Source organism: Stegostoma tigrinum, chromosome 7 (genome assembly GCF_030684315.1).
Source record: "Stegostoma tigrinum isolate sSteTig4 chromosome 7, sSteTig4.hap1, whole genome shotgun sequence".
NCBI lineage: Eukaryota > Metazoa > Chordata > Chondrichthyes > Orectolobiformes > Stegostomatidae > Stegostoma > Stegostoma tigrinum.
This window is the reverse complement of record NC_081360.1, coordinates 51,975,190-51,996,924: the sequence shown is the minus strand read 5'-3', so window position 1 is coordinate 51,996,924 and position 21,735 is coordinate 51,975,190. Positions and strand designations below refer to the sequence as shown.

General features: G+C 39.2%; 1 protein-coding gene across 1 annotated transcript in view; it reads right to left on the bottom strand.

Annotated features, from left to right (window-relative positions):
* Positions 1-4,589: 4,589 nt before the first annotated feature.
* The window catches only part of gorasp2 (golgi reassembly stacking protein 2), a 51,612-nt gene continuing 34,466 nt past the window's right edge, over positions 4,590-21,735 (bottom strand). Inside the window, exons 8-10 of the mRNA XM_048534438.2 lie at positions 18,877-18,966; positions 17,596-17,715; positions 4,590-8,947 (exon numbers count right to left, since the gene is read on the bottom strand). Coding sequence (XP_048390395.1) covers positions 8,631-8,947; positions 17,596-17,715; positions 18,877-18,966 — 527 coding nt within the window. The 3' untranslated portion in view covers positions 4,590-8,630. The remainder of the gene's footprint in view (positions 8,948-17,595; positions 17,716-18,876; positions 18,967-21,735) is intronic.

Here is a 21,735-nt window from a genome sequence, read left to right as displayed (position 1 = left end):
GGCAGCAAAGTTTTAGATGAACTGGAGTTTAGAGTTACAGACTGATGCAACAACAGAGGAGGGCATTTGACACACTGTAACTGCACTTCTCTTTGAAAGGGCTAGTTAGTTTGTTCTATTCCCTCCTCATTTGAGCAAAACGTTTCTATACTTATTGAATTCCTATGTGAAAATTACAATTATGTTTGCTTCAATTACCCTTTCAAGCAATGTACTCCAGATCATGACTACTTGATGAATTAAAAAATAAAATGCACATCTCCCCTCTATTTCTTAACAAAACACAATCTCCATTGACCCTCTTTCAGCTCATCATTGGATGCTGCATTTCTCCTTAAATTATTAAAAAAAAGGGAGATCACAACAGTAGGCACGGCCAGGAACTCCAGCATCCAGTTCACAATGTCAGGAGTGAAGGCTGTACTGGATTTTTAAAAATCAGCTTGTTTCTCGTCCTAGCTTCGGTGATGTCAAAGACATAGCTGTTTTAGATTTTCACAGGCTACTCTCTACCTAAGAGGTACACAAAGACTGCAGGCTAATTTTGCAACACTCTCATTGCTACATTCATTGCAGTTCATCACAAAACTAATGCAAAAGTATGCATAGTAGATAGGCTACAATAAAGCTCAACTAGATTTTGAAGATTTTCTGACTTTTATAGGTTCTTATAAGACACTTTATACTTTCCTATCAAGTTTTGTTTTTAAAGAGACAAAGGATATCGCATTCACAAAAACAAATCTTTAAGTCTAATAACGTGGATAATAGGCTGAAGTAAAACAAGAAATCTGAAAAACAACTTGGTGGAGAAACTCAGCAGGTCATGCAGCATCTGTTGAGAGAAGGCAAAGTTAATGTTTCAGGTTCAGTAACCGTTCAGAACTGAGCTGTTCTGAGGGAGGGTCATTCGATTCAACGTTAAGTGTGCTTTCTCTCCACAGATGCTGCCAGACTTGCTGAGTTTCTCCACCAAATTTCTGTTTTTGCTTCAATAGCCTAAAGCCTTTGTTTTATTTATTTTTTTAACAAATGATGTTCAATTTTGCATTCAATTTCATCTAGTTGATCCATCAGGAATAGCTCATTTTACATATAACTCATTAGGACATTATGATAGCCAACTGCATCTCATTTCACTAGATGTCTGTGTAACCAAGAGTTCATAATGAACTCCCATCACAAGTGCACAACTTATCAGTCGTGCATGACTTCAGCTGAAAATTAGACTTCACAAAGTGTTCATTGCAAAGTAACCATTAGATATCATGTAGTCTTAATGAATTATAAAGTTAGAAACTCAACTTTTTAAAAAAGCTTTCATTTGGTGAAGGCAGGTCAACACCAACTCCTCTGAACCAGTAACACCCACATCCTGCAAGTGAATTTTTAAAATGTCCTTTGAAAAAAAGCACGCTACTTTCCTATCAGTTGATAGAATATTATTTTCAACCATTTTACTGCTCTTGCTCATTTGGCAGCTTGGCTTGTTTGGTTACATACATCTGGATTTAAGTTGCACGACAGCAATTTAGGACACTGATATTGGAAAAATCATCTTTCAGCTATATGAAACTAAGATATTTTCAGTTGACAAGGACCGCAACCTAATATTCAAAAACTAAAATAGAGGATCCCACAGTGTTGAAAATAACACCCCTCAAATAACCAGTTCTTAACAGATGAGATGAACAGTGAGTTAATCTGTTATTTGTAGGACCTTACTGCCTATTTGTTATCACAAGAACAGTGAATATATTTATAACTTATAAATTACTTGAAAATATCCTGAAAATGTGACATGGTCATACAATTCTTACTAATTACATCCTTCTGGACTATTGCATGCAAAGGGACATTATTTCCACTCATGAAAAATACTGAATATATTTTCACAAGAATTCATTCTAAAATTGTAGCTGGAAATAGCTTAAGGAAAAAGGTCATACTAATTAGTGACAGGGGAAGAGAGAGATCCACAATAGCATTGAATATTGAAAGGGCCACAAAATCAACAAATTCTTGCAATGACAATCAGCTCCCACTCTCTTGGGCACAGAATAGGTTACCATGCAATTGTTTTATAAAGTATTTCCTCCAAATATGAAAAATGCAATGAGATCTATTTGCCATCTTTGCACTTAAAGTCAAAACCCCAAGATATGGAGATTGAGGGGCTTGTGGAGAACATCTCAAAGAAATAAATAACGTTCAGAACATTGATCTGTGCTTCTCAATCCTCTTTCCCAGTTTGGCTGCAGAGTGTACATCTAATCAGTTGGGGAAGGGTGTGGATTTCAGCTGCTGTGTGATGAGGTGATGAGGGTTCCAAGTGTGCTATGAAGTGCTTAATCTTGTAGATTTTAAAACCGGAACCAACTTTCCAAAGCGCATTTATTGCAACAGAAGAAATCCGGCCTTAAAAGATCTGCAGTTTTCCTGACCAATAAGTAAAATCAAAATGAGGGATCTTGGAGCTTTAAATGTTGAGAGAGTTCTACAGCAGCCTCAATAATTGCAACTCCAAAATTTCAGCTCATGGCTCCACTACGGGTCCTGGCTCCCTCTTCTCCTTCACCCTCTCTATTTTTTGTGGAAGCCCTGATATAGTTTTTTTTAAAATCAGAAATATCAGTAACAATATTGTTTGAAAACAAGTTCAAAGTCTAGAGCAGTACTGCACCTGGTACTCCTTCCCGAAACATCAGCTTTTGTGCTCCTGAGATGCTGCTCGGCCTGCTGTGTTCATCCAGCCCCACACTTTGTTATCTTGGATTCTCCAGCATCTGCAGTTCCCATTATCTCAAAGTCTAGGGCACTCATCCAAAAATAGATAATAATAGGAGCTGCTTTCCCAGGATGTTAATAGGATTCACTACACTGTTGCTATGGAAATAAGACATTTGTGGATTGATGTGTCTCAGAAGATCTTACGCACATACATCGGGCCAACGTATTAACAATGTAGTACATTGACTTGCCTTGGTATAAAAAGCATCTCTCATGTAGCACTGGTCCAAACAAAATATGCTGGTGATATAAATAATGACTATTTCTTGACAATAAGATAAGGTCTTGCTGTAATAACCATTACCAATATTTCTTGGATCATCAAAATTCTTCATTTAACTCATTAATCTTTTCAGATGATTACCTTCTGCAAGTTTTTTTTACAGAAAGCAATGATTGTATCTCAAAGTATTGCAGCTGAAATGATTCATCACATCAAGCAAATCTCTTTTTCTTCCTCATTATACCTTAGATTTAATTAAATTGTAAATGCAAAATGTAGAACATCAAAAATTAACCTTAAGTCTTGCACCTTAAAATATGCATTCCAATAAAATTTAGTTTCTCCTCGAAAAAGTAATTTGTGTTCCATAATGAGTTAATGTGAGCACACAAGACAAAATTTTTTTAATGCTCAGGTGGATGTAAAAGATCCCATGGCACAATTTCAACAAAAGAGCTACCCTAGGTATGCAGGTGAACAGTGCTCTCTCTTTCTCCCCCTCTTTCAATCAAATTGGAGCTTACTATGCCCAACCTGAGCACTGTCATTCTATTTTGCAATAGTAATATAATTTCAAAAATGTTTGTCTGTAAAGTGATTCAAAATGTCCTGAGGTCAGAAAAAGTGAAAGACAAATGCCTTTTTTGACTTACTGACAATGTTGTTGATTCAGTTAGGTGAGTTGATCTTAACCACTATTCTTTTTTACTGCAGACTGCTAACACATTACTAGGAAATAACAAACAATGCTACATATCTGATTTGCGTACTTTGTCTGAATTACTGAAGAAGCAAAACTGCAATACAACCCCTTTCTTCAGATCACAAAAGCTCTCTCTCAGTCCTTCAGCTGTGTATCATTAGTAATTTCAATGCAGGATGCCATTGAATCCAAGAGTTACAACTCACCTGAGTTTGTAGTGACCACACATTTCACATTTCCTCTTTTCCTAAATCCTGCACTGGTTTAACATCTGATCTTGGGAAATGGCAATTGTATACAGCTCCACCTGAGCTGCAGACCATGAGGTCACGCAGTACGTGGCAGAATACCATTTATCCAATCAAAAGAGCATATCCAGTAATTTAGTGAGGAAAGCCACAAAATGTACCCATTAGTAGTACATAATTTGAGTATTGCTGAAAAGAGGCACATTTTGTCAAAACTTTTCATCTTGCCTTATGTCATCATAAAGATAATTTACCAGAATAGAAGATTTATGGTGTATTAAAGATTGATTAGAAATTGGCCTGAGATTGCGAGAGGCATTACTATTAGAATGCACCAGATAACGATGTCTGATAATTAACTGCCAAATTCCGATTAGTCAAGGCATTGACAAGAAACTAAACCACAGGACAAGATGAGATGACAGTTTTACACCTCATCCCATTTTACTCTCCACTGAAGTCCCCAGGTGAGTTGGAATGAAAGCACAGATACAGTAACGAACACAATCATATGCCATTGCCAATAACTGTGGACATTAACTAAGTTCCAAAAGACAGTTAGCAACTTTCACTTTTTATTCAAGCATAAAAATATCTCAAGGACCTTCGCAGGAAGACAAAGAGATTGGTTATTTCACAAAGGTTTATTTGAAGCAAATTCAAAAGAGGAGTTTCCTTGCTCAAATGATTACATCATAGTCAACATTTTTCAGAAATCTCTGCAGAGGTATAAAGGGGACATAAAATATAGATGATAATCTGGGACAAACTTCCCACTTCAAAAACTACAAAATCAGAAATGAATTGATCATACCACTGAATTCTCTTATTGTAAGCAGTAGGATGAGATAAATGAAGTCACCATTGTGCAATAACTCTTAGAGATAAGTGCTGTGGTGCAGAACTACACTTCTTACAATAAAAATGTCACTTCTGTATCAGATTTTGAAATTATTCTAACTTTTAATTGTGAACGATGTAAAACAATAACATTTTATGGACATACTGTTGTAGGCAATTACTTATGAATTGTAAATAAAGCCAGTTTGTCTTAAAATTAATTTTCAAAAATAGCTTGCTACAAATCAACTGGCATGTACCTTTAAATAAGACAACTATTACTTAATCAGGAATGTTCACAGCTGATCACTAAGTAAATTCTAGGACTGATTTTAATATTAGTGGGTGTTGGATTTAGCATGTATTACTTTTGTGCAATGTACTTTAGAAATATAACATTAATTCATTCTAAAGTTTCAGGTAGACAGTTGAATGAATCGGATAAAGAAATCTTACATTTTGAACAATTAAACCTGCAATGAATTCAGATCAAACAAGAATTTAAAGTATTTCTGTAGCTCAATTCTATGCAATTCAAAATCCAGTCATAAGAATAAAGGACAACTTTTCTGGCATTCAGACATCTCTTGGATACTTAGAACACCTGCAGTACTCCATGTGCAGAATTTTTGTTCTCTCTAGTTTGAGCAAAATTCTGTTTATTATTTGCTGTTAGTTTGCATTACTTTCAAAACAGATACTGCTTTTACCTAGAATGTCTGCATTATATAAATATAAATAACTGTTATTTTTAATCTCTTTTATAGGTGATCAGATTATCAGACAAACATTTATCCATAGAAGTCTAGTTGAAAACTCCAGATGCTGGAACTGCTTCATAGCAGCATCTGTGGAAAGAAACAGTTAACATTTCAGGTTACCTCCTGCATCAGGATTGCGGCAAGTTAGATATGTAAGAAACATTGAGCAAATGATGGGTAGGTGAAGGACAAAAGAAAGGACTATGATAAAGATGAAATTTGAGAGTAAAAGTAAGAATTAGTCTTTCAGGGCTAAAAACAAACATTATGGGATAAGATGTGCCTACAACATATATGCTGATTAAAAGAAAAAAAGGTCTGAAATTGTTGGCACTAAACGTTAAGCTGGAACGCTGAAAAGTCCCTAACCGAATGTTCAGGTGCTGTTCCTCAAGTTTATATTGAGGATAGATATCAGTGTGATAGTGAAGATGGAAAATTAAAGTTACTGTCATCCCAGAAGCACGGGATCATCCCTACCAGCTGAATGGAGGTGTTCGGCCAAGTGGTCACCCAAGCTCCATTTTATCGCCCCAATTTAGAGGAGACCATACCATGAGCAACAGATACACTCCTTTCAATTTAATATACTGTATGAAAATTGCTGTTTCACCTGGAAGGTGTGTTTGGTGCTTTGGCAGCAACTAGAGCTGGTAAAGAGATGCCTATTGCATGTCCTGAATTTGCATTGAAAGTTGCGATGGGAAGAGCATAGAGTTTTGGTTGTGTACAAGGTATCACTGTGAGAATGATCCCTTTGGAATGGTCACAGGAGGTCAACTGTTTGCTGCTGACATCATGTTGAAAATGATGGAAAAAGGATTTGTTAAATACGAAGCCTGGTGGAGTGGAAGATGGACTGGCTGAAATTAAGGTGGTTGGAAATTTGAAGCAAAGTTGATTTGGTTTTCAAACTCAGGGTAAGACAGGTTATGGCACTGATAAAACTATCAAAATTCTGGGGTAAGAGAACAATGTTAGGTTGAACCTGAGAGTATTGAGTGCAGCAATTTCAAAGGCAAACAGATTACAGCAATTGTGGGGTACAGAAAAATAAGAATAGCCAACATATACCGGCATCTCTCAGTGAGGATAGATAGTGAGGACTCCAGAGCAAATAAATGGGAATGAGGCAAGGGTGAAAAAAGCTCAATGTCACATTGAATTCAAAAATTAACGCAGAGCATAACGGGGAATAAAGCAGTCTTATCCTATACTTCATTTTCTAATATGTTAATGTAATGTAACAAAATCAGAAATTGCTGCAGAAACTCAACAAGTGTGGCACTATCTGTGGAGAGACAATAGAGTTAACATTTCAGTCCAGTGACTAGAGCTTTATAGAAGGGTCACCAGATCAAAATGTTAACTCTGCTTTCCTTCCACAGATGGGATTTTCTGGCAATGCCTGTTTTGTTTCAGATCCCCAGCATCCACAGTACTATGTTTTATTTTTAAGGTTAGTAATACTTTGTTTACAGCAGAGTATAATTTGAAGATCAAAAGTATTCACACCATTAGCACAAAAAAACAAGCCTTATTTGAAATGGGTTCACTAGCAAAATAAATGCAATTTTGATCTGAAACTGATAACTAGATTTTTATTTTCTACCTGTTTTCATCTTGCCATTGACACAATAAAGTTGTCTTATTCTACTAATTCACTTGAAATACCCTTCAGTTTTTAATCTTTTCTTCTCCAGTGTCTAAATCTTCTACGCCAACCTCTCTCAAATAAAAAAAATTAAGAGCTTTATTGCATCTATATCTAAAAACGCTGTGCCTCCCTCAGGCTAGATATTTGTAATAATTAGCGCCTTGCTTGGTCTGCTGTCAGCCACATGTCCAACAATTCAGGGCAGCTAGAATACACTAGGATTCACAATCCAAAAATTAATTATCTGTTCAATTCAACTCTAAGCTGCTCCCCCAATGGCAAATCTACTTGTCCTAAATCTTCTCAAATCTTTATCATACTGACAGCTTCAACTTTCTTATAGCTTAGTCGGAACAAGCTGTTTAGATAAAATTAGAAAAACTTGAAAATTGTTCAACATTTGTGACTTTGAATTTATTTTGTATCTCAGTACTAACAATATTCTGCTTCCACAGCATTTTCACATGAATTTCTTGACCAGTGCCTTACATGAAACTCCTCTCAATAATAAGTTTTTTATATAACCATTATTTCTTCAATGAGATTGTGAGTTACTCAATGGTAGTTAGCATTTTAAATGGCATCACACTCACGTTCAAAACATTTCACATGATTAGATTTATTCAAATGCTGAATCTGTTAGTACTTTACATTTGAGAATTTCTACTTTGTTTCATACCATATGACTCACTTAATCCTCATGGAGTCACAGGATTTCCAGGTTATGTACACAAAGGCAACATTAAATTTTGGCACACTTGTTCACAATGTGGCTTTTTTAAAAAATAGAATTTTCCTTATATTCTGAAAAATGCCAGAATTTGAAATTGGTAAATTCAGGACAAGCTTTCCCAGTAGAATTTATTGCTAGATCGTTTCTTTCAAATATGTTCCATTATGTTCACAGTGACACCTACTGGATTTTAGCTGCACATAAATGTTCTCCTGCAGTAATTCTCCTTAAGGTATCATCTAAAAACAGTGGCATGTTTTAATGACATAGCAAATACTGACCTGATGATCTGCAAATTGTACAGACTAGAAGAGATCACAAACAAAACACCACATATACGCAACCAATATGTAACCGAACAGCGCACATGCTGTAGCAGAAACAAACCTTATCTGGCAAGGGGGTGTGGTAGAAGAGACGTAATTGAATCAATACTTGATAAAATAATTTATTTTCCATTTACATCAAAAGTAATCCCATTACTTATTGTGGTAAACCATCCCGATTGTATTAAAGGTCATATATTTACCTCATCCTTACAATTATGTACAATGTTTTAAAGCTCCTTGAGATGTGATCATGCCAGCCTATCCTTTACAACGTTTTAATTTCAGAACAAGCTTTCTGCAGCTGAATAAATACATTAATCAACTCTTGCTTTTAAAAGGTCTACAGTTAAGACGCAGAAGAATCTTGTGTGTCTGTGGAAATGGAAGATGGTTCATCTTTATTTGCATTAGGTGATGCAGTTGCCTTGATGTCAGCAGTTGTCATGGAAACAGTTCCAGTATCCAAAATGAGGGCAGGGGTTTGTTCAGCCGAGGCAGGAACATGAAAACCACCTATTCCTGGAGAGATGGCAGAAATTGTTTCAGTTACATCAGCTTTTGTTTCAGTAATCAAGGGCGACTGTGAAGGAAACATGGTGGGCATTGTAAGAGGGGGCAGTCCAGGAAGGGTTAGTGGCGGCATCTGAGCAGCTGGTGGAAAACCTAGGAGAAGAACAACATTGTTACTTAATATTTTGCTCACTGTAGCTTACAGAAGGTTGTGTGCATTGTCAAGGGATTTGAATTTATGATCAGTAACTATTCTATAGTGTTCAGAAAATAGACTGTCACTTAGATATTTCAAACAGAAACATTACATGTCTACTTTTTCTTTTCTGTTTCAGTTTTTCTAAAAGAACAGATTCCAATAAAGTGCCAGGACAACACTGCAGCACATTAGTGTGCCAACACAACTGCGTTTTTGTTCCTGAGAACGTGAGCACCATTTGCAAGGCCAACACTTTTCGCCCATCCCACTTAGATGCATGGGGAAAATGTGACGATGAGCGGGTTTCACGAGACGCCACAGTCCAGCAGGTGGAGGTGGGTTCTTATTAGAAAGGGAATTCCTGTAATTAGATTCAGTGGCAGAAATAAAAATGTTGATATTGTTGCAAGTTCGTGGGGTGTGCAACTGGAGTGGAACTTGAGGTAAGTGACACTCCTACGGTTCTGCTGCCTCTGTCTTTCTCAGTGGTACAGGTTATGTGTTTGGAAGGTGCTGACAAAGGAGTCTTGACAGGTTGCCGTATTTCATCTTGTAGATGGTGCAAGGTGCTGGGAATGTAGGTCTAAGGTAGTATATGGGGGTGCCAACAAAAAATGATGCTTTGCCCTGGAAGGTATTGAGCCTTGACTGTAGGTTGAGTTTTAATTATCCAGGCAAGTGGCAATGTTCCATCACAGTTTTGACTTGTGTCTTATTGATGGAAAGGTTTTGAGGAAGAATCAAGAGACAAGGTATCTGATCAACCCTTCCAGATAAGAAATTCTCCCACACCTGGGACCAACCTAGTGAACGTTCTCTAGATTGCCTTCATTGCCAGCATATCTTTCCTTGGATAAAGGGAACAGAATTATTCACTGTATTCCAGGTGTGGTCTGACTAGTGCAATATGTAGGTTTAGGGACAGACCCTTGTTTATTTCAAAGGAAATGGAGAGTAAAGCTACCAGAAGTCCATTTAACTCCGTTACCACTGAGCACGGATGCTAGCTTTTTGAGATTCAAACAAAAGACACCGTCCCAAATCTCTCTGTGCTGCACCTTTCTACAATCTTTCCCCTTTTAAGTAGTATTCAAATAGCTGTAGCTCGATCATTGATCTCTGTGGTACTCCATCAGTTACAGGTTGCCATCATAAAAATGTCCCCTTTATCCTAATCCTGCCCCAGTTGGCAATTCTCTACCAATAATGTTATCCCCACCAACTTGGGCTCTTATTAAGTAAACTTTTATGTTATATCATCAAATCCCTTTTGGAAAATCCAAATATATTACATCAACTGGATCCTCTTAACATATCCTGCTTGCTGCTTCCTTAATGAACTGTAATAACATTCGTCAGGCATGATTTTCCTTTCTGAAGCCATGCTGACTCTGCTTGATTTTTGTGTTTCTAAATGCTCTGCTTTTATGTATTTTATCATAGACTTTAACATTTTCCCAATGACGTATGTTACACTAATTGGACTGTTACTGCTTGTTTATTGTCTCCCTTTTTGAATAGGCGTCTTTGTTTGGCAGTTTTCCAGTTATCTAGGAACGTTCCAAAAATCTAAGGATTCTTGGATCATTACCAGTGCATCCACAATCTGAATTTAAAATTCTAGGATGCAACCCATCATCAGGAGATTGATCAGCTTTCAGCCCTATTATTTTCCCTACTGCTGGTTATGACATGTATTTCCTCCTTCAAGCCTTTGATTAGTTAGGGGTTTTGGAATGTAATTAAACTCTATTATGAGGACTGACGTAAATTATTTGTTGAACTCTTCTACCACCGCCTGACTTCCCATTCCTATTTCCCCAGGCCCGTTCTCTAAGGGGCCTTTACTCCGTAGCCTCTGTCTTTCATGTATTTAAAAGAAATTCACTGTCCTAGTTTGCCCTTGGTTTATTACTTTTCATCTTTTGGTGGCTTTTAAAACTTTTCCAATCTGCTGATTTACGACTAACTGTTGCCACGTTATGTTTTATTCTTTACATTTGATACTGTCCTCAACTTCCTTGTTCAACCATGGTCAGTTTGTTCCATTCTTGGAATCTTCCCTCCTTACCCGAACATATATAGATCATGAACTTCTTGAACAATGGGAACAGGTTTTTTTCTTAAATCAAGTGTGTCCTCATTCCCATGTAATTACCCTTACTCAAGTTTAGCATAGTCGCTTCCGAACCAAATTTCTCACTCTCAAACTGAATGGTAAATTCTATGTTATGATCACTGTTCCCTAGGGGTTCTTTTATTCTGAGATCATTCATTAAACCTGCCTTTATACACATCATCAGATCCAAACACACCTATCACTCACTGACTCTATTCTAGGAAATTATTCCAAATGCCTTCAGAACTCTTCCCCGTGGCTCCCTCTGGTAATCTGATTTCTCAAACGCCAAAAAGACTAAAATAACACATAATAAATGAACTGCCATTTTTACATCCCCTCATTACCTCCCAATTTACTCTCTTTCTACAGAACTGCTACTGTTTGAGGAAGTATATACCATAGGGAGTAACTATGACTCTCTTATGAGATCGCATAGTTGCCCACTATGACGTTTTGACGTATTTTTGGCACATAGTGCATGTCGTGCCTCCCTGTTGGCCCCGCCGGTAAGCCCAGCAGTCCTGGCTGCTGGGTGATCAAACGATCAGAAAAAGTACGAGACGGCCGTTGTCTATACAGACCAATCCTCAAAAAACCAGTATGATTTTTCCAGTGTCACTGGAGCAGTCTGGCTGGGGAGCGTCCCGGATAAACAACCCCTCCCGCAGCCTTGTCCACAACCGCGAGCTGTGATAAGTCATTAGGTTGTACGTGTTTAAAACCCGCAACAAGGTCCATCTCGGTACAGACCGTGACAGCGACCTTGAGACGTTACCTCCTGCCTTAAATGGAGCTGAGACCGGTTACCCCTCCCAGGGGGCCGGCTCACCCTGTAACGGATGACATAGATAACGTTGTAGAAGGCACCGTAAGGGCTGCCCACCCTACGGTTGAGATAAGCATAACCACCCAAACCTTCTACAAAAGTTATCGAGACACGAAGCAGGGCGCAGACGAAAAAACGATAAATGAGACTGGCGATGAAACAGCTGATGCAACTGCCTTCATGGAAGGAGTTGTTATCGAGCTAGTATGTGACAGAACATCCGTCTCGGAGGTAATCATCCACTATCTTGTCAATGGGCTATTCTGCAAGGACTGCGACACCCTCTTCCCCACGGTGAGCCTGTTCAAGATCCATATGACTAAAGTGCACGGAATAAAGAACATCCAAACAAAATGTTCACGCTGCGATAAGGCAGGAGAATACCATTCAATAGCCTGCCATTATCCCAAATGCAAAGGAATGAAACAACCCCCAACTGGGGACTTTGCATGCAGCGCGTGTGATCAACGCTTTTCAACACAGTCAGGCCTTGGTCAACACAAGAGGCACAGGCACCTGGTTCTACGGAATGAGAAACGCCTCAAACTGGCACCCAAAGTCAAGGGCAAACCTGGGAGAAGTGACCGCGTTTAGTCACAGGAGGTGGTGGCACTCCTGAGGGAACTGGAGGCGAGATTTGCAGGATGCAAATTTATAAACAAATCCATCGCAAGCATCCTGAAAACCAAAACACCAAAGCAAATCTCAGACAAGCGCAGGCTCCTGGCAAACACCCCGACGGAGGTCCAGACCACCCGCGAGCCAACGATAGACTCACACGATTCTATGGCAGAGTGTCCAGGAGAATTCCGATGATCAAGCCCAACGCCAAACAGCCAGCCGAAAAACACCGGCTTCGATCCCTAAACATCGGGACGTAGATGACCAGCTTACCCAAGATGAGGAGCTCTTGAGCGCAAGGAAGGACCCGGACACGCTTGCCCTCCGAATCGGACTAGTGGAAAGCATTACCGACCTACTAATGAATAGTAGGAAAAAACAAGAGGCCTCAAAAAGATCGGGCCAAGAGAGACAAAAAGCCCGGTAGCAATACCGGAGCCAAAAAACGGTGGGCAGCAGGTAAAGCGCTGTTTAGAGCAACACAGCTGCTTTACAAAACCAACCGGCGTCAACTAGCTCGCGAGATCATGGGGGCGCCAACCTCATCCGCTTGTCCTCTCTCAAAAGAGGAATTGGAGACATGTTTCTGTGAGAAACTGTCTGCACCAAACAAGAAATCGACAATCAATAAGTATGCCCCATACACTGGCAAAGTCGATGACGGGTCCTTGATGAAACCCATAGAGGTAGAGGAGGTTGAAGCAGCCATCAAGGGGCTAGACGAGAACAGTGCCGCTGGACCAGACGGCCTGAAACTGCAGGACATAAGAACACTCCATGAGCAGGAGGAAACTCGTCTACCCCGCCTCTTCTCCTTATGGCTAAAGTCAAGCACGATCCCCGATTCACTAAAAAAGAGTCGAACGGTCCTGATTCCTAAGTGCGAGGATAAGGAATGCTTGAAAAGCATTGATAACTGGCGACCAATAACCATCGGTCCAATGCTGCTCCGGCTGTTCACGAAAATAATGGCAAAACTCCCGAGTGAAACAGTCGAAACAAACCCCAGGCAAAAAGGGTTTCTAGCAGCCACTCCCGGACGCAATGAAAACATTGTTGTCCTCGAAAATATCATCAAGGGAGCAAAATACAATCGTAAGGACCTCAAAGGTGTCTTTGTTGATCTAGCGAAAGCGTTCAACTCGGTTGGGCACAAACTATTGATAAAATCTCTGCAAAGAATGCAAGAATGTAAGTCTCATTGAAGACCTATACACTGGCAACACAACAGTGGTTGAAGGGAACGGTAACTTTACCACCCCAATAACCACAGAGGGGCGTAAAGCAGGGCGACCCACTCTCACCAATACTATTTAACATTGCTTTGGATCCGGAGGTGTGCTCTCTGGAAAGGGCCAACTCACGAGTCTCCATGCCCCTGGGTGGCAGAAGAGTCAACTGCTCGATTTTGGCCTTCGCGGATGACATCGCCCTTCTAAGCGACACACACCGGTATGGCAAGGAACCTGAAGCTACTCCAGGTGTACTGTGACCATACAGGCCTCAGTATAAACACAGCGAAGACAAAGGGATTCCACTTCACTTTTAAAAGGAAAACCTTCCTGTACAATCACTTCGCAAACTGGAAGCTGAAGGACGAATCCATAGCCTACATACCACCAGGTGACACAGAGAAATATCTGGGTGCCCGCATCGACCCATGGGCAGGTGTGGCAGAAGGGGAGTGGGAGGAGAAGCTGAAGTCCTGGGTTAAAGGAATTCAGGCAGCACCTCTCCGACCACGACAACGGCTGGAAATCCTAAAAGTACATGTCATCCCCAGATTGTACTTCCATCTGACAGAAGCATCACAGACTACCCTCATAAAACTAGACCAAATAATCTGCAACGCCTCCAAAGAATTCCTACACCTACCACCTCATACTGCAGACAGAATGCTATATGCTAGCAACAAGAACGGCGGTCTAGGCGTCCCAGAACTGGAGGTACAAATCCCATCCGCGATTGTTTGCAAACGCAAGGCACTAGACATGTCAAGTGATGTGGTCATTCAGGCATCCTTTCAATATAAAGGAGAGAGCAACACAGAGACCATTGTGGGACTATGTGAGCTCAAGGAAATTGAAAATTTTCAACCCAGTAGCTGCAGCAGCGGCGAAGGGAAAATCGACCTGATGACCACCATCCAAGACATGATGCTGGCACTCCAGAAGGCAAACGCGGGATGACCAAAACCACCCAATAGGTATGCAGGCTGGAGGGAGTGGGAATTCGAAAAATGGCAAAAACTGGAATGTCAAGGGGCAGGCATCCAGTACTTTAGAGACGACAAGGTCTCTAATTCTTGGATGAAGGCCGGAATACAACAAAGATCCTCTAGATTTATTAACAGCGTGCTCTTGTGGTGTAATCTATACCCGACAAGAACCACATTATCTAGATACAGGCCTAACCGAAACAAACTATGCCGAAGGTGTGAGATGGCAAACGAAACCATATCACACATCTCAGGATGCTGCCCATTCGTTAAAAATGCTCGGATAAAACGCCATAACAAGATCACTGACCAGTTGCAGAAACATGTCAGTAAGTATGACTGGACATCGTATGTGGAACCCAGACTGTTTGACAAAAACAGCTCCCTATGGAAACCCGATCTCATATTTAGAAAAGACCAGAAGATCGCGGTCGTAGATGTCACAGTGCGGTACGAGAATGACAGTAAAGCACTGGAAACAGCATGGTGAGAGAAAGAGGAAAAAAGTATAAACACCTAAATGCCGAGGTCACGGAATTGACGGGAGGCGTGGTGCCCAGATACTTTGGCTTCGTGATGGGCGCACGAGGCAAGTGGCTGGATATGAATAACCGCCTCATGAAATCCCTCAGCATCGAGAGATACGACATGTTTGCCCAAACGACATCAAGACTCACTCTGTCACTGACACTCGAACTCTTACAACTCTTCAGTGACAAGTGAGCAAAAACCGCAAACGGTGAGGTAAGATCCTCCACCGAGACATAATCCCTACAAATTTGCCAGTAACATCAGTAGGGCCCCACTGACAATGACGATAACAACCAGCCTCATAACACCAGTATCACCTGGTCCTTGGTCTGTGGTGATGCTAGAGAGTACACAAACATCGACGAGCGATGTAAAGACTCGGAAAAGGCACTCCCCGGAGTGTTCCAAAATTGCCTTCCTCTCATTATTTCTCATCTCTACCTTGACAGACTCTACATTAGCAAGGAATGATCTTGGATCAGGTAACATATTAATTCCATCTTATACTGACAAAGCTACACCACTGTCTCTCCTTTCCTACTTGTCCTTTTCAGAAGTCGCTACTCTTGAATATTAGTTGCCAGCTTTATCTCCTTGTTACAATGTCTCCATAATGGCTATATATAATGTTCCACATATGACAAGCATTAAAACAAAAGGTTATTAATTTTGCCATTTTATCTTTTGATACTTTCTTTGACTCTATTTTCCATCTTTTCTAAAATAAAAACACACACTCCCTGCTTGTTGCCCTGTAATGCTGCCATATCCTTTTGGTCTGTCTGCCTATGTTTTTCAGTTCCTGCACTCTTCCCCCAGTCTAATCTACGTCTTGCTGTGCTGAAACCAAAACTGAACTATAAACAGGTTACTGTTGAGCAAGTACAGTTGTATTACACTGTTAATGACATCTATCATCACTTTACTGATGATAGGGAAAACTCCTGGTGGCAATCTGTCAGTTTGAATTTGTCTGCTTTGAGGTGCAGAGCATATCTGGCAATTTCCACACTGATGCCTAGATGCCAGTGTTGCAGTGAATATCTCCACGATGGCAACCAGGATATTGCCTGCAACGTACTGATTCTGTCATTATCAGGGTACACTGACTTTTGTTGCATTTAGTGCCATAAGCAGGTTTTTTAAAAAAATAACATGGTGTGCATTGAATTGGCTGAAGACTGCCACCTGTGATGTTGGGGATCTCAGGAGGCAACTGGATGATCATCCACTCAGCACTTCTGGCTGAGCATGGTTGCAAATGTTTCAGCTTGGTGACCCACATCCTTGAAGACAGGTATGTCGTGCAGCCTCCTCAGGTTAGTTGTCAAATTATCCACAAACCATTCATGACTATATTAGGAGGTACTGCAGAGTTTTGATCAGAGCCTTCGATAATGGGGCTGCTTAGTTCTGTCAATCACATACAGCTTCCAACGTTTACCATGCATATTTGTAGCTTCATTAAACTGGGAGCTCATTTCTAGACATGTCTGGTACTCCATCTGGCAGCATCTCTCGATTCCCTGGCTAACAGTAATGGTCAATTGAGGCATATGCCAGGTCTTGCGACTATGGATTTTGGCTCAAAATAAGTCTGATGGGCCAAACAATCTCATGGATGCTAGATCTGTTCCAAAACTACCCTGTTTAATTAACATGGTACATTCAGACATACACTTCAGTATTCTCAGCCTAAAGACAGGGACTGTGGGACGGTCACTCTTACTAATACTGTCTTGGACAGATGATTTTGTGACAAACAGGTCGGGGGGGGGGGTTCAAACAGTATTTCCCTTTCATATTTCTCATACCATCTGCCACTGGCCCAGTCTGGACTCAGTTTTGTTTGTGATGCTACTGAGGATTTTTTTTTACATGTCTGGAACCGGTGCCGTGACATTATGGAATCCAGGGTCAATATTGAGAGTCCCCAAGGTCACTCCTTCGGAACAGTTATATCACTGTGCGACCGTCTCTTTTGGGTTTCTCTCACTTTCCTATTTAGGATTTCAGACTTTTGACATTGATAGAAGGGGAATGCAAGAAAGCAAATTACCCTATTAATCCTGTCATTTGTACAAGATCACAATCAGTAGACTGAACAGTCTTCACAGATGCAGAATGGTGAATGACAAATGGGGATTTAAAAAGAGGAAAAGAATCAACAGAAATTTTAAAGTTACACTAAAACATTTCCCACATAGAAAGAGAATAGTTCCAATTGGCATGATTATTTAGATTTGGCAAAGGACATTTAACAGTACTTTATATATAAACATACCAGTTGGTGGAGGGATCACACCTATTCCTGGTAAAGTTACTGGAGCAAGGTTTTGTAGGGGGATATTCAAGTTGGGTAGGTTGGGTAAATTGGGAAGTCCACTTGGTAATGGCATTAGACCTGCAAATATTGAAAAGCATAAAATTAAGTACATTAACATAATCAGTATTAATACTGTGAAGAATGCTGTAGATGTCACCTCTTTCAGGGAAAAAAAACATTACTATTATTTCTGAGACTGAGGCTTGGTACTTCCATTATAATCAACTTTTAATGCAAGTAATGGTATAGAAACATTCAGAACAGTTCGTCAGTTATTGAAATTAATAAATTGTAAATGTAATTTTTCAAAAGATGACCAGCTACTTAAAATCAATCAATTATGATAGAAAGTGAGTGTTGAGAGAGTTTTGTGACTGGACAGCTTAAAACATTAAAAGGCATCAGTTTGTTTTAGTTTTAGAATGAGGAACTGATTTTCTTTTCTTCGGAGGGAAAACCACAGTTTGGAAAGCTCTCACTCAAGAGACGTCCTAGTTGAAGTTAGATGTAAGAACAGTTTTTACTGGAGAAAGGAGTTAGTTTAGAAACAGTTAGTAAATAGGTTCCCTCAGTGTAAGGTTTTAGTTGAAAACTCCAAACCATAAATGTCAGCTTTGTACCCTGAAGGGCTTATTACAAGCTGAGGAAGTCCAAGCTCTGCTCTGTGACTAACCAGGAAAAAAGGCTGGCAAACTCTCAAGACTGACAATTAAAAGAAATACTTAAGTCAAACTTATACACGCTATAAAGAAGGCGAAATTATGGTTTTGTAAATAGATGGGATTTTATTTCTTCTGCATAATAAATGTATACTTTATTGTTAAAACCAAATCTGCAGCATTGTGCGCTTGCATTTCAGGAAAAGGCCTCCTTATTAAATTTAAAAGAAAAAGCTGTCAAGCCAGATTTCAGCCTGGGATCTGACCTGTCCAATAAAACATCAACTGAGACTCTAACACAGTCAGGTAGTACTTATTATTAGTGAGACAATGGCTAGGTGGTGCTGAAGATAAAAATATTTCCAAGCTATAAATATGTACACATGTATCTCATAATTTAATCAAATAATCCATATTTTGGATCATTGTATCGAGTCAGTAGAAGTTTCCAGCTGGGCGCATTTTACCAATATAGTATAATGAATATGGTCAATGAAACAAATTAACATCCAGGTAGAAAGAAATATTTCCTTCAGATACATACCAACTTGTGACCATAATCCAAGACATACAGACTTACCAGGTAGGGTTGCATCAACATTAACATTCGTTGATGCTACGCCTGGGGATGAATTCATAGATGAAGGCAACAATGGAACTGTTGGAACACCTTAAAAATTTGAAGAAAACAAAAAAAGCCTTGAAATGATTGAAAATTGCATTCCAGTACCTCCTGTAAAGAAGAAATCAATGTTTTCTTAACATAGATAATATTTTGACAGAAATACATCAGATTAAATCTAACAGGTAGAAATTGCAAGTTTTTCCCAAATATGACTGCTGCTGGAACTGAAAAATAATACTGTAAAAAAGTATTCTTGTTCATTTTTTAAATAATAAGCTGCTAAATATTAGTAATTCTTTAATTTTGGTTGGAAGGTAGCGATGTAAACTTTCACTGGTTCACCATATAGATTACAAACCGTGGTTGATTCTGTTGAGGCAGGAGGAACCGGACAACGATAAGTGATTCTACCATACACAAGAGGCAGGTATTCCTTCCAGAATAATATATTGCCTCCTTAGCAGAGGCCCAAAGATATCAAGCAGTTATAGAGCACTTGATGGGTACGAGTAAACAGTTGGTGTTCACAGTGCATATTAGTACTGACCATGTCTATACAGTAACAGATGGGGATTGCAGGAATATTTTATATAGGAATAGAAACTAGCAGCAGGACCACACATTTGTCTCTGGATTACTCTCTGAGCCAGATACTGAGCACAGAAATATAAAGGAGAAAATGCATGCTTGGCTGGGAAGATGATGCAGGAAGGAGGATTGAAACTGGTTTTAGGAGAAGATAGATCAGTAAAGCTCACATGGGTTGTATCTGAACAGAACTGGTATGAATCTGGTTGTCAGATCATTTTCTTTTAGTATTGGGGTGGATTTTCACTGACTTAGCAAGAGGGATAGAAACTAGCAAGTAATATTCGGGAGGAAAAGTAATATGCCTAAAGAACTGGCAGAGAAAGATGGCAATAAAGTGTGAGGTATTGAAAAAAATTAAAGAAATGTATAAAAAGGCTGTGTAAGGCAGATGTCAGGGTCAGTTAAAAAAGACAGAACTGTGTAGATTACAGAATATTCAGACAAGTGAGGAAAACAAAACAGCAGCAGCAAAGGGACTGAGAAAAGATCGGCAGCCAGCAGTAAGGGGAATCCAAAAATTGCCTAGATAGTAAAAGGATGGGTAAAGAAGCAATGGTGCCTATTGAGAACCAAAAAGAGAACTTATGCGCAAAAGAAGGAAGCATGGCTATGGTGCTAAATGAGACTTCTGTTTCAGTCCTTACCAAGGGAAAAGACATTTTTAAAGACCCAGTAAAGAGGAGATAATTTAGACACTGAAAGAGCAACAAAAACTGATAAAGAGAAGGCATTAAAAAGGCTAGTTATACTTTAAGTTCAAGGATCACTGAAACCAGGTCAGATACATCCAAGGATACTGACCAAAGACAAAGGGTGAAAACTGCAGAAACAATCCTTAAATATAAGATGATGCCAAAAGACTGGATCAACTTTTAGGCTTATCAGTTTAAACACAATGGTGGGAAAGCTTTTAGAAAATATAGTCTAGGAAAAATCAGCAGTTATTTGGATTAATTAAGGGAAGCTGACATGGAATGGTAAGGGAAACCATGTTTAACTAGTTTAATTTAGTTTTTTTTGCAGTAACAATGAGCATTGGTGAAGGTAATGGTTAACAGTGGTGTACATACTTCCAACAGGCAGTTAGTAAGGGGGCTACATGGCAGACTTCACAGCAACACTGAAGTCCATGGAATTAAAGTGATAATGGCAGCAAGGATCCAAAGTTGCTAGACTGAAAAATAAACTGGTAAATTCTTGTTTCTCAAACTGGAGCAAGTTATAAATTTGGGGTTCCTTATAATAGGACACTAGTTGTCACTAATATATATCAAGACTTAGATTCAGGTATGGAGGGCTCAATTTCAAAATTTGCTTTGAGAAAAAAGCTTGAACATCAACCAAGAGAAAGCTAATGATAATTTTCAACAGGACACAGGTAGTTATTGTGGGCAGACACATCGTAGATTAAATTTAATGCAGGGAAATTTAAAAATAATCCATGCTGGCCAGAAGAACAAAAGGTACTGAAATATAAAATATTCCATTCTAAAGGGAAAAATGAGTGCTGACATTAACCATGGAAGTTGTGTGAAGTCATTAATTGAGAATGTACAGCAATATGGCTTGACACAAATGCATTTTTTTTCCCTTAAAGCTTTCCAATAGACGAAACAAACCTGGTGATGACACTGTGATGAGAACATCTTCAGCAGTTTTACTCGTAACTGAGTTAACACACTACATATGACTTTTACCTAAAGGTAAAATATTCTTCTGGTTAACAACTAAAAACAGGACTCTGTTACATTTTATTTTGACTTTGACAGAAGAATGAGTTTCAAATGTAGCTCCAAATTAGCTACTTATTAAGCTATTTAAGAACAATTTCAAAACATGGAGATAACACAAGTCAAAAATACACAAAGAGCATTTAGTTGATCAAACTAGGCTAAATTATATGACTAAGCAGAACTACAATGTTTGCTCTTATGAGAATCTTTACACTGTATGAACTCTGGCACAGGAAGAAGTACAGAAATCAAGTTATTTTGTACAGTGGGAATATTTTGAAACAGATAGAAACATAGAAAATTGAGGAGTAGGCCTTTCAGCTCCTTGAGCCTGCTTTGCCATTCAGTATGATCATAGCTGATCATTCAACTCAGTATTCTGTCTCTGCTTTCTCCCCTTTAGATCTCTTTAGCTGTAAGAACTATAATCAATCTCCTTCTAGAAAACATTCAACGTTTTGCCCTCAATCATTTTCTGTGTTAGACAATT